General features: G+C 37.9%; 1 protein-coding gene across 5 annotated transcripts in view; it reads left to right on the plus strand.

Annotated features, from left to right (window-relative positions):
• NUP107 (nucleoporin 107) overlaps positions 1–11,576 on the plus strand; it is a 48,496-nt gene extending 36,920 nt beyond the window's left edge. For 4 of the 5 annotated variants that reach the window (XM_025476652.3, XM_025476653.2, XM_025476655.3 and 1 more), the window contains 9 exons: positions 650–688; positions 996–1,146; positions 1,509–1,621; positions 2,508–2,610; positions 3,090–3,250; positions 4,003–4,128; positions 5,777–5,890; positions 10,714–10,881; positions 11,245–11,576. In XM_025476652.3, coding sequence (XP_025332437.1) covers positions 650–688; positions 996–1,146; positions 1,509–1,621; positions 2,508–2,610; positions 3,090–3,250; positions 4,003–4,128; positions 5,777–5,890; positions 10,714–10,881; positions 11,245–11,352 — 1,083 coding nt within the window. In that variant the 3' untranslated portion in view covers positions 11,353–11,576. Of the gene's footprint in view, positions 1–649; positions 689–995; positions 1,147–1,508; positions 1,622–2,507; positions 2,611–3,089; positions 3,251–4,002; positions 4,129–5,776; positions 5,891–10,680; positions 10,882–11,244 lie in introns of those variants that run through there. The other variant, XM_025476656.3, reaches the window with a different exon arrangement.
• The last annotated feature ends 2,660 nt before the right edge of the window (positions 11,577–14,236 follow it).

Below are 14,236 nucleotides of genomic sequence, written 5' to 3' on the forward strand. Positions count from 1 at the left end.
AAACCTTTGTTTTCTTTTTTCTTTTTGTTTCTTTTTCCTTTTTTTTTTTTTTTTTTAAACTTTTTTTTTATTTATTTATGATAGGCACACAGTGAGAGAGAGAGAGGCAGAGACACAGGCAGAGGGAGAAGCAGGCTCCATGCACCGGGAGCCCGACGTGGGATTCGATCCCAGGTCTCCAGGACCGCGCCCTGGGCCAAAGGCAGGCGCCAAACCGCTGCGCCACCCAGGGATCCCTGTTTCTTTTTCCTAAATGACAACATTTTAGTCAGAGTACATGTAGAAGGCAGAACGATACAGTAGTTGAAAGCTTGGACTTTGGAGTAAGAATCCTGGGTTCACATCCTTACTAATCCTTCTAATATGTAATTCTGGGTAAATAAAACTTCTGTAGTTTCCTTGTTTAGAAACTCTTTAGTTTCTTCCTCTATAAATTGTGAACAATGATAGTTACCACCCACAAAGAGTTATAGAAAGTTAAATTGAGCAGTACTTAAACTTTGCTAAGCCCTTAGCCTAGCATATTATTATTGCTTCATAGTAAATATTAAATTCATTAAATCATTTAATAGCAGAATTTTTATAGATACATTGCAGTACACATAAGCAATTGTGTTCATAATTGGATTATTATTATTTTTCTATGAAGGAAGAAGTTTCCATTGAAGTTTTAAAGACATACATACAGGTAAACTTTAAGAATCCACAATTTGTTTTTGTTTGTTTGTTTTTTACCATTTTGGTGGAAACAGAAATCATAATGGTAATGTTTTAATGTTCAGTGGCAGGAAAGTTATCAGAATCTGTAAGAGATCTTTTAATTATTATAAGTGTATTTTATTTGGAATTTAAAATCGTTCTGTTCAGTAGCACAAATCCACATCTCTATGAATCTCTTGTAAATATGTTCAGAATTTTGAAGTAAATTTTTAAAACACTGCTGATTCCAGAACCTGTTTTTTATTGACATATTTTAATCTTTTTCTGTTTTCTAGCTTTTAATAAATGAGAAGCACACAAATCTCATAGCATTTTATACCTGTCATTTGCCTCAAGACCTAGCTGTTGCCCAGTATGCATTATTTTTGGAAGGTGTTACAGAATTTGAGCAGCGCCACCAGTGCCTGGAGCTGGCTAAAGAAGCAGGTAAAAAATGGTTGAAAGTTTTTGTTGGACTTCACAGGCAAGTTATCATTTTGGCATTAGTAACATTAATCGTTCTAGTTTTAATTCCTTTTTCTCTTGATAGAAAAAAATGAAATTTTGATGAAATTCTGTTTTAGGAATAAAATAAACTGTAACTCATGTATAAAATATTCTCATTGTGGCTTTTTCTTTTTTTCTTTTTTTTTTTTTTTTTTGGCATTTTCTTTTATAATGTCTTCCATACTTCACATGTTATATTTTTAAAGAATTATTATCCAAGTTTACCAAATCATTGTGACTATTTAGAGAATATTAGTGTGAACAATTAAGTCTTATTTTTGTCTCTTAAAAAATTTTTTTAGATTTGGATATCGCAGCTATAACCAAGACTGTAGTTGAGAATATCCGAAAGAAAGATAATGGTGAATTCAGTCATCATGATGTGGCCCCAGCCCTGGATACCAGCACTACTGAGGTAACATGAGGGACAGGGGAGATGTGTGTGTGACTCCCAATAATCTGTTTTGTGGCTCCTTGGTAAACTTCCACCATAACATACTCTGGCTCCTTTTTTTTTTTTTTTAAGAATTGTTGTCAGCCAACACTTTGTTTTTGTTTTTGTTTTTTTCCAAAACCTTTTAATTCTAAAAATTGGCAGCAGATTTAAGATCTTAATGTAAAAGGATTTAAATTACTTACAGTAGTATTGTGTTAAAGGAAGCTTCTTTAACAGAAAAAAGTGAGTGTTGGATTTTTACTCATTGGATTATTCTAGATACTTGATCAATCACTGACTCTTAAGTAGTTTACTTATCCTATTTTCAGAAAGAACATTTTACTTATTTATTTTTTAGAGATTTATTTATTTGTGAGCAAAAGTGCAAGCACAAGCAGAGGGGAGGGGCAGGAGGAGAGGGAGAAGCAGACCCTCCACTGAGCAGGAAGCCCAATGCAGGGCTTGATCCCAGGACCCTGAGATCATGACCCCAGCCGAAAGCAGACACTCAACCACTGAGCCACCCAGACGCCCTGAGAGAAAAACATTTTAGAATAGCACTTAAGGAATCACCTGGTTAAGTTGGTGGAGCATAGAATATTTAATTCCAAACTCACACTCCAGTAGGTTTTTTCTGTAATTTAATAGAGAATTATTAAGTGTGAAAAGAACCTAAGGAACGATAGATTCTTTCATAATTTTTTTTATTCTTTCATAATTTTGTATAACTTGAGAGAAAGTAATTTTTACTAGCAGTGCAGATGTAAGTTAATTCTACTAATTTGCAGAGTATATTAGAAAAAAGAAAATTGAAAAAAAAAAGAAAAAGGAAATTGATATTTCTTTTTTCCAATTAAATGAACAGGAGGACCGTTTAAAAATTGATGTAATTGACTGGTTGGTATTTGACCCAGCACAGAGGGCGGAAGCACTAAAACAAGGCAACGCGATAATGAGAAAATTCTTGGGTATGCTTTATTTTAATATTCTTTTTACAAGTTTTTGTTCAAATCTATATATTCTTAAATTTTCTTTTGTTTCATTTGTTTTTCTAATCCTTCCAATGGGGAGGGGAGGGCAGATGACAAAACAGCCATTCTTCTATATCAAACCTAGTATTATGAAACAAAACAATTAACAATGAAAATTCATTGTTTTAATCAGTTTTTCATATAGTCTCAAGGCTTTGGAAAATATAATTGCCTTAAGATATAAAAGTTGGTAAAAGCAACTGCATTAAATGAATCCTTTTGTGACTATCACACTGAAACAAGGAAAAGGCCTGGCCATTAAGTAGAAAGATCACTCAGATGTTAACTGAAGTACTTTGGGACTTCTTGGAAGTTTACAGGTGACTGTAAAAGTTGCAAACCAATTAATTTGACTCCTTTAGAAACTATCGTATAGCAATTCACATACATTAAAAAACTGTGTATCTTCTTCACAGCGTCAAAAAAGCATGAAGCTGCGAAAGAAGTGTTTGTGAAAATTCCTCAGGATTCTATAGCAGAAATCTATAATCAGTGGGAGGAACAAGGAATGGAAAGTCCACTTCCTGCTGAAGATGATAATGCGATCAGAGAACATTTGTGCATTAGAGCTTACTTGGTGAGATTATAAAGAAAATCAGAAATGTGTCTATCTTCGTGATGATTTTTCTGATTCACTCTCAGACTTTGAACTGTTTTTCCAGAAGTAGTGACTGACTTACTGTCTTATCTCCCTTGTGACTGTGGTACTGACTGATCCACAGAAGCATTGAAATCACAGTCTGGCCTCATCAGCATAAGCTTCTAATTCATGCTAACCGACCTAGAATTTCTCACATGGTAGAGAGTGTGTGTGATATCTAAAACTTAGTTTTCTTAAGATTCTTTGAATGCTTGTGTCAACTTTTAATACTTCTTTTGGAGGGGGCAATAACAGAAAGACAAGATACTCTATAAATTTGTTATACCTAAAATCACAACATACTCATTTAAAATTCATTCAACAGATAATGAAGTAATTACATCAGGCGAGGTTCTAAGCTGCATCTGTGGATAGCAGTCTGTCCTTGCCCTCTAGAAGCTAACGGGCTAGTCAGGAAGACAAGTAAACGTGTGTACATCATAGTGGTAACCGTCAAGATATGTATGACCAGAGGTGCCAGAAAACACAGTATATGTGTACCTTGCTGGTGTTTACCACTTGACAAAATATTTATTCACAATGATTTTTTAATGTGCAAAAAAGAAATACTGAACAGTTCTGTTTCTTAATGCTGCGAAATTATTTCTAAGAACTAATTTTAAAAACCGTATATAACATATGGGAAACTTGAGGGTGTTTCGTATTTTCTATTTTATTTTACATTTTAGGAAGCCAATGAAACCTTCAATGAGTGGTTTAAGCATATGAATTCAGCTCCACAGAAACCTACTTTGATACCTCAAGCGACCTTTACCGAGAAAGTGGCTCATGAACATAAAGAAAAGAAATATGAGGTAAGTTGAATATAGACAAGACCTATATATTGTATTTGAAAAATACAGGTCATATATTTATCTTTCAGATTTTTAAAAAAATTTTTGATTCCAGTATGTTGACATACATTGTTATATTAGTTGCAGGTGTACAACATAGTGATTCCACATTTCACACAACACCCAGTACTCATCATAAGTGCATTCCTTTTTTTTATTTATTAAAGATTTTATTTATTTATTCATGAGAGGCACAGAGAGAGAGAGAGAGAGAGGCAGAGACACAGGCAGAGGGAGAAGCAGGTTCCATGCAGGGAGCCCGATGTGGGACTTGATCCCGGGACTCCAGGATCACGCCCTGAGCCAAAGGCAGATGCTTAACCGCTGAGCCACCCAGGGATTCCCACCCCCCTTTTTTTTAAGATTTTATTTATTCATGAGAGACACAGAGAGAGAGATTGGCAGAGACACAGGGAGAGGGAGAGCAGGCTCCACGCAGGGAGCCCGACATGGGACTCGATCCTGGGTCTCCAGGATCACACCCCTGGCTGAAGGTGGCGCTAAACCGGTGGGCCACCTGGGCTGCCCAAGGATTTTTTTTTTTTTTTTAAGATTTATTTATTTTATTTGAGAGAGTAAGCAAGAGAATGAGTGTGAGCAGGAGGTGGATGGAAGGAGAGAATCTCAAGCAGATTCCCCTCAGTGCAGAGCCCATCGCTTTGCAGGGCTGCATCCTAACGACCCATGAGAACATGACCTGAGCCGAAACCAAGAGTTGGATGCCTGCCTGCCTGAGCCACCCAGATGCTCCTCTCTTCTAGGATTTTTATGGTTTCAGATCTTACATTTAGGTCTTTAGTCCATTTTATTTTTTAAGATTTTATTTATTTATTCATGAGAGACAGAGAGAGAGATAGAGACACAGGCAGAGGGAGAAGCAGGCTCCGTGCAGGAAGCCTGATGTGGGACTCGATCCTGGGAATCTGGGATCATGCCCCCAGCCAAAGGCAGGCAGGCACTCAACCGCTGAGCCACTTGGGTGTCCCTCTTTAATCCACTTTGAATGTTTGGTGTAAGAAAGTGGTCCAGTTACATTCTTTTGCATGTGGTTGTCCTGTTTTCCCAACACTGTTTTGTTAAAGAAACTGTCTTTTTTCCATTGGATGTTCTTTCCAGCTTTGTTGAAGATTAATTGACCATATAACTGTGGGTTAATCGGGTCATATATATAAAGATATAATTACTTCAGCAGTTGTAGTCTTACTATAACAGGTGATCTTTCTGTTAATGTTTTTTGAAAAAAAAGCCATCTATTTAGTTACTTTTCTGCAGGTTATTAACCAAACATGAAAAATACCTTCAGGTTACATTAATGTTCATTTACGAAGTTAACATTTAAGTGTTTCATTTAACTGCAATCTGTTGATACTTATTTTTGTATTTGACTAAAATCAACTCCATTTTTTTTTTAAGTTTTATTTGTTTAAATAATTTCTACATCCCTGTGGGGCTTGAACTCACAACCCTGAGATCAAGAGTTGCATGCTCCTCCAACAAGTCAGCTCTTTAGAATGATGTTCCATGTAGAATGATATTCCTTCTGTACTTTTACACATACATTATTTATTGGTTTTAGTCTGTTAATATGTCTGCCTTTTTTGTTTTACAGATGGATTATGTTATTTGGAAAGGGCATTTGGATGCCCTTACTGCCGATGTGAAGGAGAAAATGTACAATGTCTTGTTGTTTGTTGATGGAGGCTGGATGGTGGATGTTAGAGAGGTAAGCTCTGTACATTGTGTACAGCTAAAAAAAATCTTTTTTCAAAGGTTCTTCTGTGAATAGGGCTATCTATGGATGGATATATATACACACACATATATACACATACGTGTGTGTGTAGATATGTATGTATATATAAAACCTTTGTACTTTAAACATCTCATAATTTAAAGTTACCTTTTTTTCAACAACAAAAAGAAGCAGCCTTGGGCTTTTATTTAGGAAGAATTGGAAAGTGTTTGGATGTGTCCCCGTTATTTAACAAATAATAACAATGATTATTATACTATCTTGAACAAATAGAACACATTGAGCCAACGGTCCTTTGGCTCCTCATAAAGTGAAATGTTAAGGAAGACAGATTCTCAGTACGTGCTCTGAGTTTGAATTTCAGAAACTCTAATTCAGGTTCTTAGGAATTTCCTTTATAAAAAGTAGTTTTGCCCCAACCCTGCTTAGGAACCAAGAACAAAGGTCTATCTCAACTGATGACTTCCATATAGCGTTTCAGATATGTTTGTCCCTGGGGACCAATCATAACTTAAACTTAGATTGAAAATACTAACTAGAGAATAGAAATCTTAGACTCTTGAATAAACTGTTTTTTCAGATTTAAGATGTTCATTCAGGATACTAAAATGTAATTTTTTAAAATGCTGGACCTAAAAATTTAATTATATGTGTATTTAACTCAATTTAAGGATACAAAGATCAGTCTAGTAGCTGTGATCTCAACTCTGAGCTATCCACTTAAATGACCTGGAAGGTTTTTTAAAAATACTGGGTTCCACTCTCAGAGATTCTGTCCTAATTGATCTGAGGTAGAGCTGGGTTGTGTTGTTTTGTTTTGTTATATTGTAGTCTACTGGAGGGCTTAAATATGTATCCTGGGTTGAGATGAATAGAAAAAGTACTAGATGCCATTAAGAAAAGCACAGGTTAGTATTTTGTGATTTCAGGGAAAGAAGAGGTTGCTTTTATGTGAAAGAGGTCTAGACCGGATGTTTGGAAGGTGTAGCATTTGACTGATTTCTGAATAATGGGGTAGAAGCTGGATGAGCTGAGGGGAAAGGAAGGATAGTGCGGGTAACTCTTGTGTGAGCAGAAGACGCTGGGGCCTGATCCTCAGATGTAACAGAACCCAGCTTTGCCCCTGCAGACCTCATGATCTGTCCAGGGGAACTGGAAGCGCTGGATTCTTGGAGATACAAGTTGCAGTAGTATTTTGAGTAGAGAAAACCGTAGGAGCATTCTTGGTATCTTCTGCTGTTCTCCATAAGCTGATATATTCACTATTGTTATTTTTAAGATGCTACATTTTTCTAGCTCTTCCAGCTTCCCTTTCGGAACAGAAGCAAAAAACAATAGAGAATAAAAGTAGACTAGATTTGAACCCCTATTTACTACTATTCCTGATACAGTAATTGCCTTACAATTCTTCATAAAGTTCATAATAGAACACTTGAATTCATAGTTTTGAACATTCAGCAGGTTGCTTAAGCTAGATTTTTCTTTTCTGATCCTTGCTGGTATTCATGAAGATAACATTTTAGTGCTGCACAGTGCTAGTTTTAAGTATCATTTACATTTTGAAAAGACGTGAGTGCCTTATTTATACATAAATCTCTGTTCTAATCATTAACCTTAGTAGGTTAGATAATGAAAATCACAAAATAGTCTGGAGAATTGTAAAAATAGAGTTGGAATGGAAGCCAGTGAATGATACCATTGTGTTTTATCAAATATTTAAAAATCAATACTCAGACTCAGTCACTTCAAATCTAATCCAGAAGAGATTTCTTGAACAATCAAATGATAAATAATGATATTTTGAGTCCCCTCCCTTGAGTTTACCTAATACTCTTAGATATTCAGTAAAGTAGGGAATTACTCGAGGTTCCTGCTGGCACATGTAGCACTTGTATAAGAATTGGAGGGATCCCTGGGTGGTGCAGCGGTTTGGCGCCTGCCTTTGGCCCGGGGCACGATCCTGGAGACCCGGGATCGAATCCCACGTCAGGCTCCCTGCATGGAGCCTGCTTCTCCCTCTGCCTGTGTCTCTGCCTCTCTGTCTCTCTCTGTGTGACTATCATGAATAAATAAATAAAATCTTTATAAATAAATAAATAAATAAATAAATAAATAAATAAATAAATAAATAAGAATTGGAGAATGGTGCCCCTTCTCTTACAGAGATCAGTTCTGTGCCAAGTGCCCATGACGTGTAGAGCGGAGCACAGGCTGGACCCCAGTGCCTCTCGCTCGCCAGGCCAGCCCCCCTGGGGCAAGGCACAGCTGCACAGAATAGTGGCACCACACGCCGTCTCTTGTAGCCACAGCTCGGGCTTTTACAGAGCAGTACCGCAGTCCCATTTGTGTTAGAGGCTGGCGGCACACAGGGTTGGCGGGGGCTTGGAGCAGCCAGCTTGTCCTTACCTGCCTTTCGCCACCTCGGCCTCCACCATGCTCTAGTTGAAGCCTCGTCTTCCCTGTCTTCCTTATACAGCTTGAGCATCTAGATCAGCTAGTAATCCTTTTAAATTGGACTAGATGTTCCTCTTCAACATAGAACCTTCGGATGACTCCTCATTACACTTTGAATATAATTCAGAGTTCTTTTCTTAACATACAAGATGGCACATACGCTGGACCTTGTCTGCCCCCTCCCCCCATCTTGTATCCTATTCCCCCCTCCCCACTGCACTTTAGCCTCTGGGCCTCTTTCCCCAAGATAGCTGTATGGATGGCTCAGTGTCCTCTCTCTTTAGAGACCCTCCCCCTCCCCCAACCACCCTGTATCACTTCACATTTCCCCCCATTGGATTTCCTCCTGGCAGTTACATAGAATGTATAATGTGTATTTATTTGCTCCATTAGGATGTAGACTTCATGAAGGCAGCAGCATTCTTTCCTTCACCTCTCTGACTTTGGTACTTAAGTTAATGCCTGGAACATAGGAGGCTTTCAGAAAATATTTGGTACATTTAGTGAATTACTGAGGTGAGTGCACTGTCTTCATATTATGGATACCTATAATGTCAGTGCAGCTCAACTCCTGCCGTCAGCACATACCAGGCCCTAATGGGAAGGATGTTTTAATTTTACATATCTACAGGATTTTTCAGAGCTTCTGTTCATTCTGATGACAAAAACAGCTTAGCTTGTGGAGAGCTATTTACTTCCTCTTTGCGGCAATTTGCCGGGCCCATGAGGCACGGTTCAGGATGCATCTGGTATAGGAATCCATTTTAGTTATCAGAAGAGGTTACCCGTGACACCCCCTTGATATTTGGCAGCAACAGGACCAAGAAGAAGCAGGTGCCAGAATGCATCCATGAGATGAGATGCCTGTACTAGCCCTGTGGGTACTTTCAGGTGAAGGCCCTAGGAGCCCGGGGCACTTTGCCCCTTTAGCACGGGGCGGGGGTGGGGGGTGGGCGGCGGAGGGTAAAGACTGCAGTGGAGCACAGATGAGTGAGGCAGAAGGAAGCAGTTCTCATTCCTAACAGGCTCCGGGGGGAAACAACTAATTTGAATTATGAATAAGCCCTTCGGTTTTAAATCCACCTCTAAAGGTAGTGAGTGCCTATTTGAGAAAAGAAATGAAAGTGCTTTCCCTTTTAAGGTTAAGAAAACACAAGGCATGCGTTTTAATATTTACATCTCAAAACAAGACTAAATGATTGATAGTACTATTTCCCTACGTGTGGAAGCCCGACTTAGGTCAGCCTAATTAGTGCAGTCACTTGCTGGTGGAGAATTACCACGTTACATTTGGCTGCTTCACGCCTTTGAAAAATGCTTTAGCCACCTAATATTGCAGACTGTCACATGAAGATACTTTCACTGATTAATATAAATTGTCATAACAAAAAAAAAACTTCTAAACTTACAAGGTACTGCTTTACAAAAAAACTAATTAGATATTTTATTAGGCTTTTCTAAAGACCAGATATTTAGCTTGTCTTGTTTTCTGTTTTGTCGTATGCTATGAAATCTCTGAATTTCCTCCCTATTTTTAAGATTATTTCATAACTTCTAAGGTTGGGTCCTTTTTTTTATTATTTTAATGATTTTAATTTTCACATCTGTTGCAAGAAAATATATCGGGTACGTTCCTGTACTCTTAGCGCCCATGTAAGTTTTTAGAGAGGCCCATGTGTATATACTTAGAAAGGCTAATTGTTTTCTCCACATTAAGTTTTCCTCATATATCTGTTAGTTCTGTCTCATTAATTGTATTATTCAGATTTATAGGTTCTTTTAGCTTTTCCATTTTTGAAAAGTTCTACAAACGAATGATAAATTCACATTGCTTAAAAACAAAGTTTGCAGTGATTGTTTCTCCATGTGCCTCTCCCCCCCGTCCCAACCCTTCTCCCCAGCATCAATCAGCACCATCAGTTTGCTGTGCCCTCTCAGATGTATTTCTGTCTGTACACATCCAGGGGAACAGTGCTGCTTTTCTGTTCCCAGTTCTGTTCCAGTGGTATTTAGTCTCTAATTCTTTGTGCTTTAAGCATGTTTTTATTCAGGACATAAATAAGGACATAAATAAGAAATACAAGTTCAGAGCATTTTGTTTTCATTGTCAGACCTGGTACTCCTCTGTGGTATATTTTGTTTACCTTCATGCTGTTCTACAAGAAATCCATGACTCTAGCTATCATGATTAAAATCCTACCTTGTTTTATTTTTAATGGACATCATAAGCTTTAGAGAAAACTCATTAGCTTCTACCTGTTGCATTTTGGTTTTGATTCAGTACTTGATTTTTTTTTTTATAACAGTAGTTATAGTGACAACTTGATGTCTGACTCTAGGATGCTGAAGAAGACCATGAAAGGACACATCAGATGGTTTCATTGAGAAAGCTTTGTCTGCCAATGTTGTGTTTTCTGCTTCATACTATACTGCACAGTACCGGTCAGTATCAGGAATGCTTGCAGTTAGCAGATATGGTATCCTCTGAGCGCCACAAACTGTATTTGGTAAGTTCTAGAGCATTTGCTGTTTTAAATTTTAGTGATTTGATAAGCTCTGTGATAATATTTGATTTTGTGAGATGTGTTTACATTTTTTAGGTGTTCTTAGATTTTCTCAAAGCAACGGTCCATTTCTAATGTTTGCTCTCTTTTTTTGAAAATGTGTACATATTTGTAAACACTTAGAAGTAAATAGACTGGCTCAGAGAAATAGCTTTGAAGTTCTTGGACCATGCTAATAACATTCTGGCCTTCGGCTACATAAATCTTAGATCTCTTCTTATATTAAGCTAATCAGGTTAAGTGACTCTAAATTCATAGTCTCTCTTGTTCTAATTCTTAACTTTTTTTTTCTTTTCTTAAAATCAGGTATTTTCTAAGGAAGAACTAAGGAAATTGTTGCAGAAGTTAAGGGATTCCTCTCTAATGCTCCTAGACCAGGGACTTGATCCATTAGGATATGAAATTCAGTCATAATCCGTCCACTCTGCAATCTCACTAATTTCTATGATAAATGGAGTTTCTTGTAAAATATACATATTTGTAACTACTGGGTTTTTTCTTTTGCACTGTCATGGGAAAAATAAAAATTTAGACATTTGAATTTTGTATTTTTCAAAATATTATGGTGATACTTAGAAATTTTAATGTATTATATCAGTATTTCCCTGTTTATTAATAAAATTGTGTTAAAAATATAATTTTTTTTGTTCTGGTAAGTCCCAGGATTGTCTCTTATGTAATAAGAAATTAGATTTCCTGTTACTGTACTTTTCTCCTGTGATCATAAGTACTCTGATATCTTAAAATTATAAAGATGGAAAGTAGATTGATTTCTAAGCCAGGTAGGTAATTTCTTATAAAATTTAGTATTTTAAAAAAATACTATAGTTAAAATGGAGCAAGACTTTTGTCTAATATTATGTTACTGTTTTATTTTGAAAACATTTGTCTTTTATTAACTCATTCAGCAAACTGGCTACTAAAGTAAGTTGGATCTTGTGCAGACTTACAGTGTCTGGTATACAGTAAGCACGGAATAAATTGGGAAATACAAAATGAGTGGAATCTAGTTCAGCTCTTTTAGTAGGGGAAATACAAGAAATACATTTTTTTTAATGCTGTTAAAAAATGCAAGTAATTTGTGCAAGAAGAAACTATTTCCAGGTAAGAGGTCTCTGAGGAAGTAACAGTAGAGCTGCTGTTTTAGTAGTGCACTGCATTCGCAAGGGCAAAGATAAAGTACAAGAAGAGTGAGGCACCGCATATTGGGAAATCAGTACGAGTGAGGCCCAGAAATGGAAATGCATGTTAATGAATCAGTAAGAATTTTTTTCTTTTTTTCTTTCTTTTTTTTTTTTAAGATTTATTTATTAATGAGAGACGGAGATAGAGAGGCAGAGACACAGGCAGAGGGAGAAGCAGGCTCCATGCAGGGAGTCTGACACGGGACTTGATCCCGGATCTCCAGAATCACGCCCTGGGCTGAAGGCGGCGCCAAACCGCTGAGCCACCCGGGCTGCCCTTTTCTTTTCTTTCTTTCTTTTTAGAGACCAAGAGGTAACATGCACGAATGTGGGGGTTGGGGTGAGGATGGGAGAGACAGAATCTTTTTTTTTTTTTTTTTTTTTTTTGAGACCGAGAATCTTAAGCAGACTCCACGCCTAGTGAGGAGCTCAACACACCCTGAAATCATGACCTGAGCTGAAAATAAGAGTTGGACGCTTAACTGTCTGAGCCACCCAGGCACCCCATACCTGAGCAACTGACATATATTGCTGGGGGAATATAAAATGGTACCATTTTGGGGAAAAGTTCTGATTTTCTTAAATCAATCCTTTTACTTTTTTTATTTTTAAATTTTTATTTATTTATGAGAGACGGGTTGGGGGGGGGCACAGAGACACAGGCAGAGGGAGAAGCAGGGTCCATACAGGGAGCCTGACATGGCACTCGATCCTGGGTCCCCAGGATCAGGCTCTGGGCTGAAGGCAGTGTTAAACTGTTGAGCCACCTGGGCTACCCATCACCAATCCTTTTAACCTAGAAATTTCACTCCTATATTTATTCAAGAGAAATGAAAATAAGTCCCACAAAAATACCTGTGCAAATATATTCATAGCAGCATTATTTATAATGGCCCCAAACTGGAAAAGACCCAAATGACCATCAATAGAATAACTAAATAAGCTGTTATGTTCATATGAAACAGTACTCAGCAATATAAAAAAAGAACTGCTCTACTCACCAAAAGAACCTAAACACCAGACGTATACACTATGATCCACTTATATGAACTTCTAGTACAGTTAAAACCATGAAGAGGGATCCCTGGGTGGCGCAGCGGTTTAGTGCCTGCCTTTGGCCCAGGGCGCGATCCTGGAGACCCGGGATCGAATCCCACGTCGGGCTCCCGGTGTATGGAGCCTGCTTCTCCCTCTGCCTATGTCTCTGCCTCTCTCTCTCTCTCTCTCTCTGTGACTATCATAAATAAATTAAAAAAAAAAACATGAAGAAAAATTAAAACAGTGGTTTCCTCTTAGGGGTGAGAAGGTGGGGATTTTCTAGGGCATTTTGTGAGGTGATGGAAATGTACTATATCTTAGGGGTGTGTGTTAACGTGGGTGCATCTGTTTATCAAAAAAATGTAGTTTAGATTACTGCATTTAAGTGAATGTAAATTTACTTTTGAAAGATCAAATGGAGGGGTAAGAAGTAGGTACACATGAAAATGGCAGCAGGTGAAACCACGTGATGGGTATTTTAACTTTGCACAAGTTTGGGATTTTCCATAATATAAATGAGGGAAAATGGGCCGGGAGCCAGAAAGATTTGGGTTGGAATCTTACTCATCCCTCTAGCTGCAAGGCAACAGCCACAAACCTCTGTTTTCAACGTCTGTAAATAAGAAGAAGGATTATAATCCCATTTTAGGACAAGTAAGGATTAGGACCCCTATGCTTTGTGAAGGAGGGAGAGAAAACTGCTTAACCAATTCAATCAGTCTGGAGAGTGGCAGGTTCCTGAACAGTAGAAAACTGGACTAATGGAGCACCTGGGTGACTTAGTTAAATGTGTGCCTTTGGCTCAGGTCATGATTGCAGGGTCTTGGATTGAGTGCTGCTGAGCAGGGAGCCTGCTTCTCCCTCTGCCTGCCACTCCTCCTGCTTGTGTTCACATGCTCTGTCAAATAACAAAATCAAAGAAAGAAAGGGAGGGAGGGAGGAAGGAAAAAGAAAGAAAAAGGAAGGGAGGAAGGGAGGGAAGGAGAGAGGGAAGGAAGGAGGGAAGGGAGGGAGGGAGGGAGGGAGGAAGGAAGGAAGGAGAACTGGATTAATGATGGCAAAGATGGGGTTAGGCT

This window comes from Canis lupus, chromosome 10 (assembly GCF_003254725.2).
Source record: "Canis lupus dingo isolate Sandy chromosome 10, ASM325472v2, whole genome shotgun sequence".
Taxonomy (NCBI): domain Eukaryota; kingdom Metazoa; phylum Chordata; class Mammalia; order Carnivora; family Canidae; genus Canis; species Canis lupus.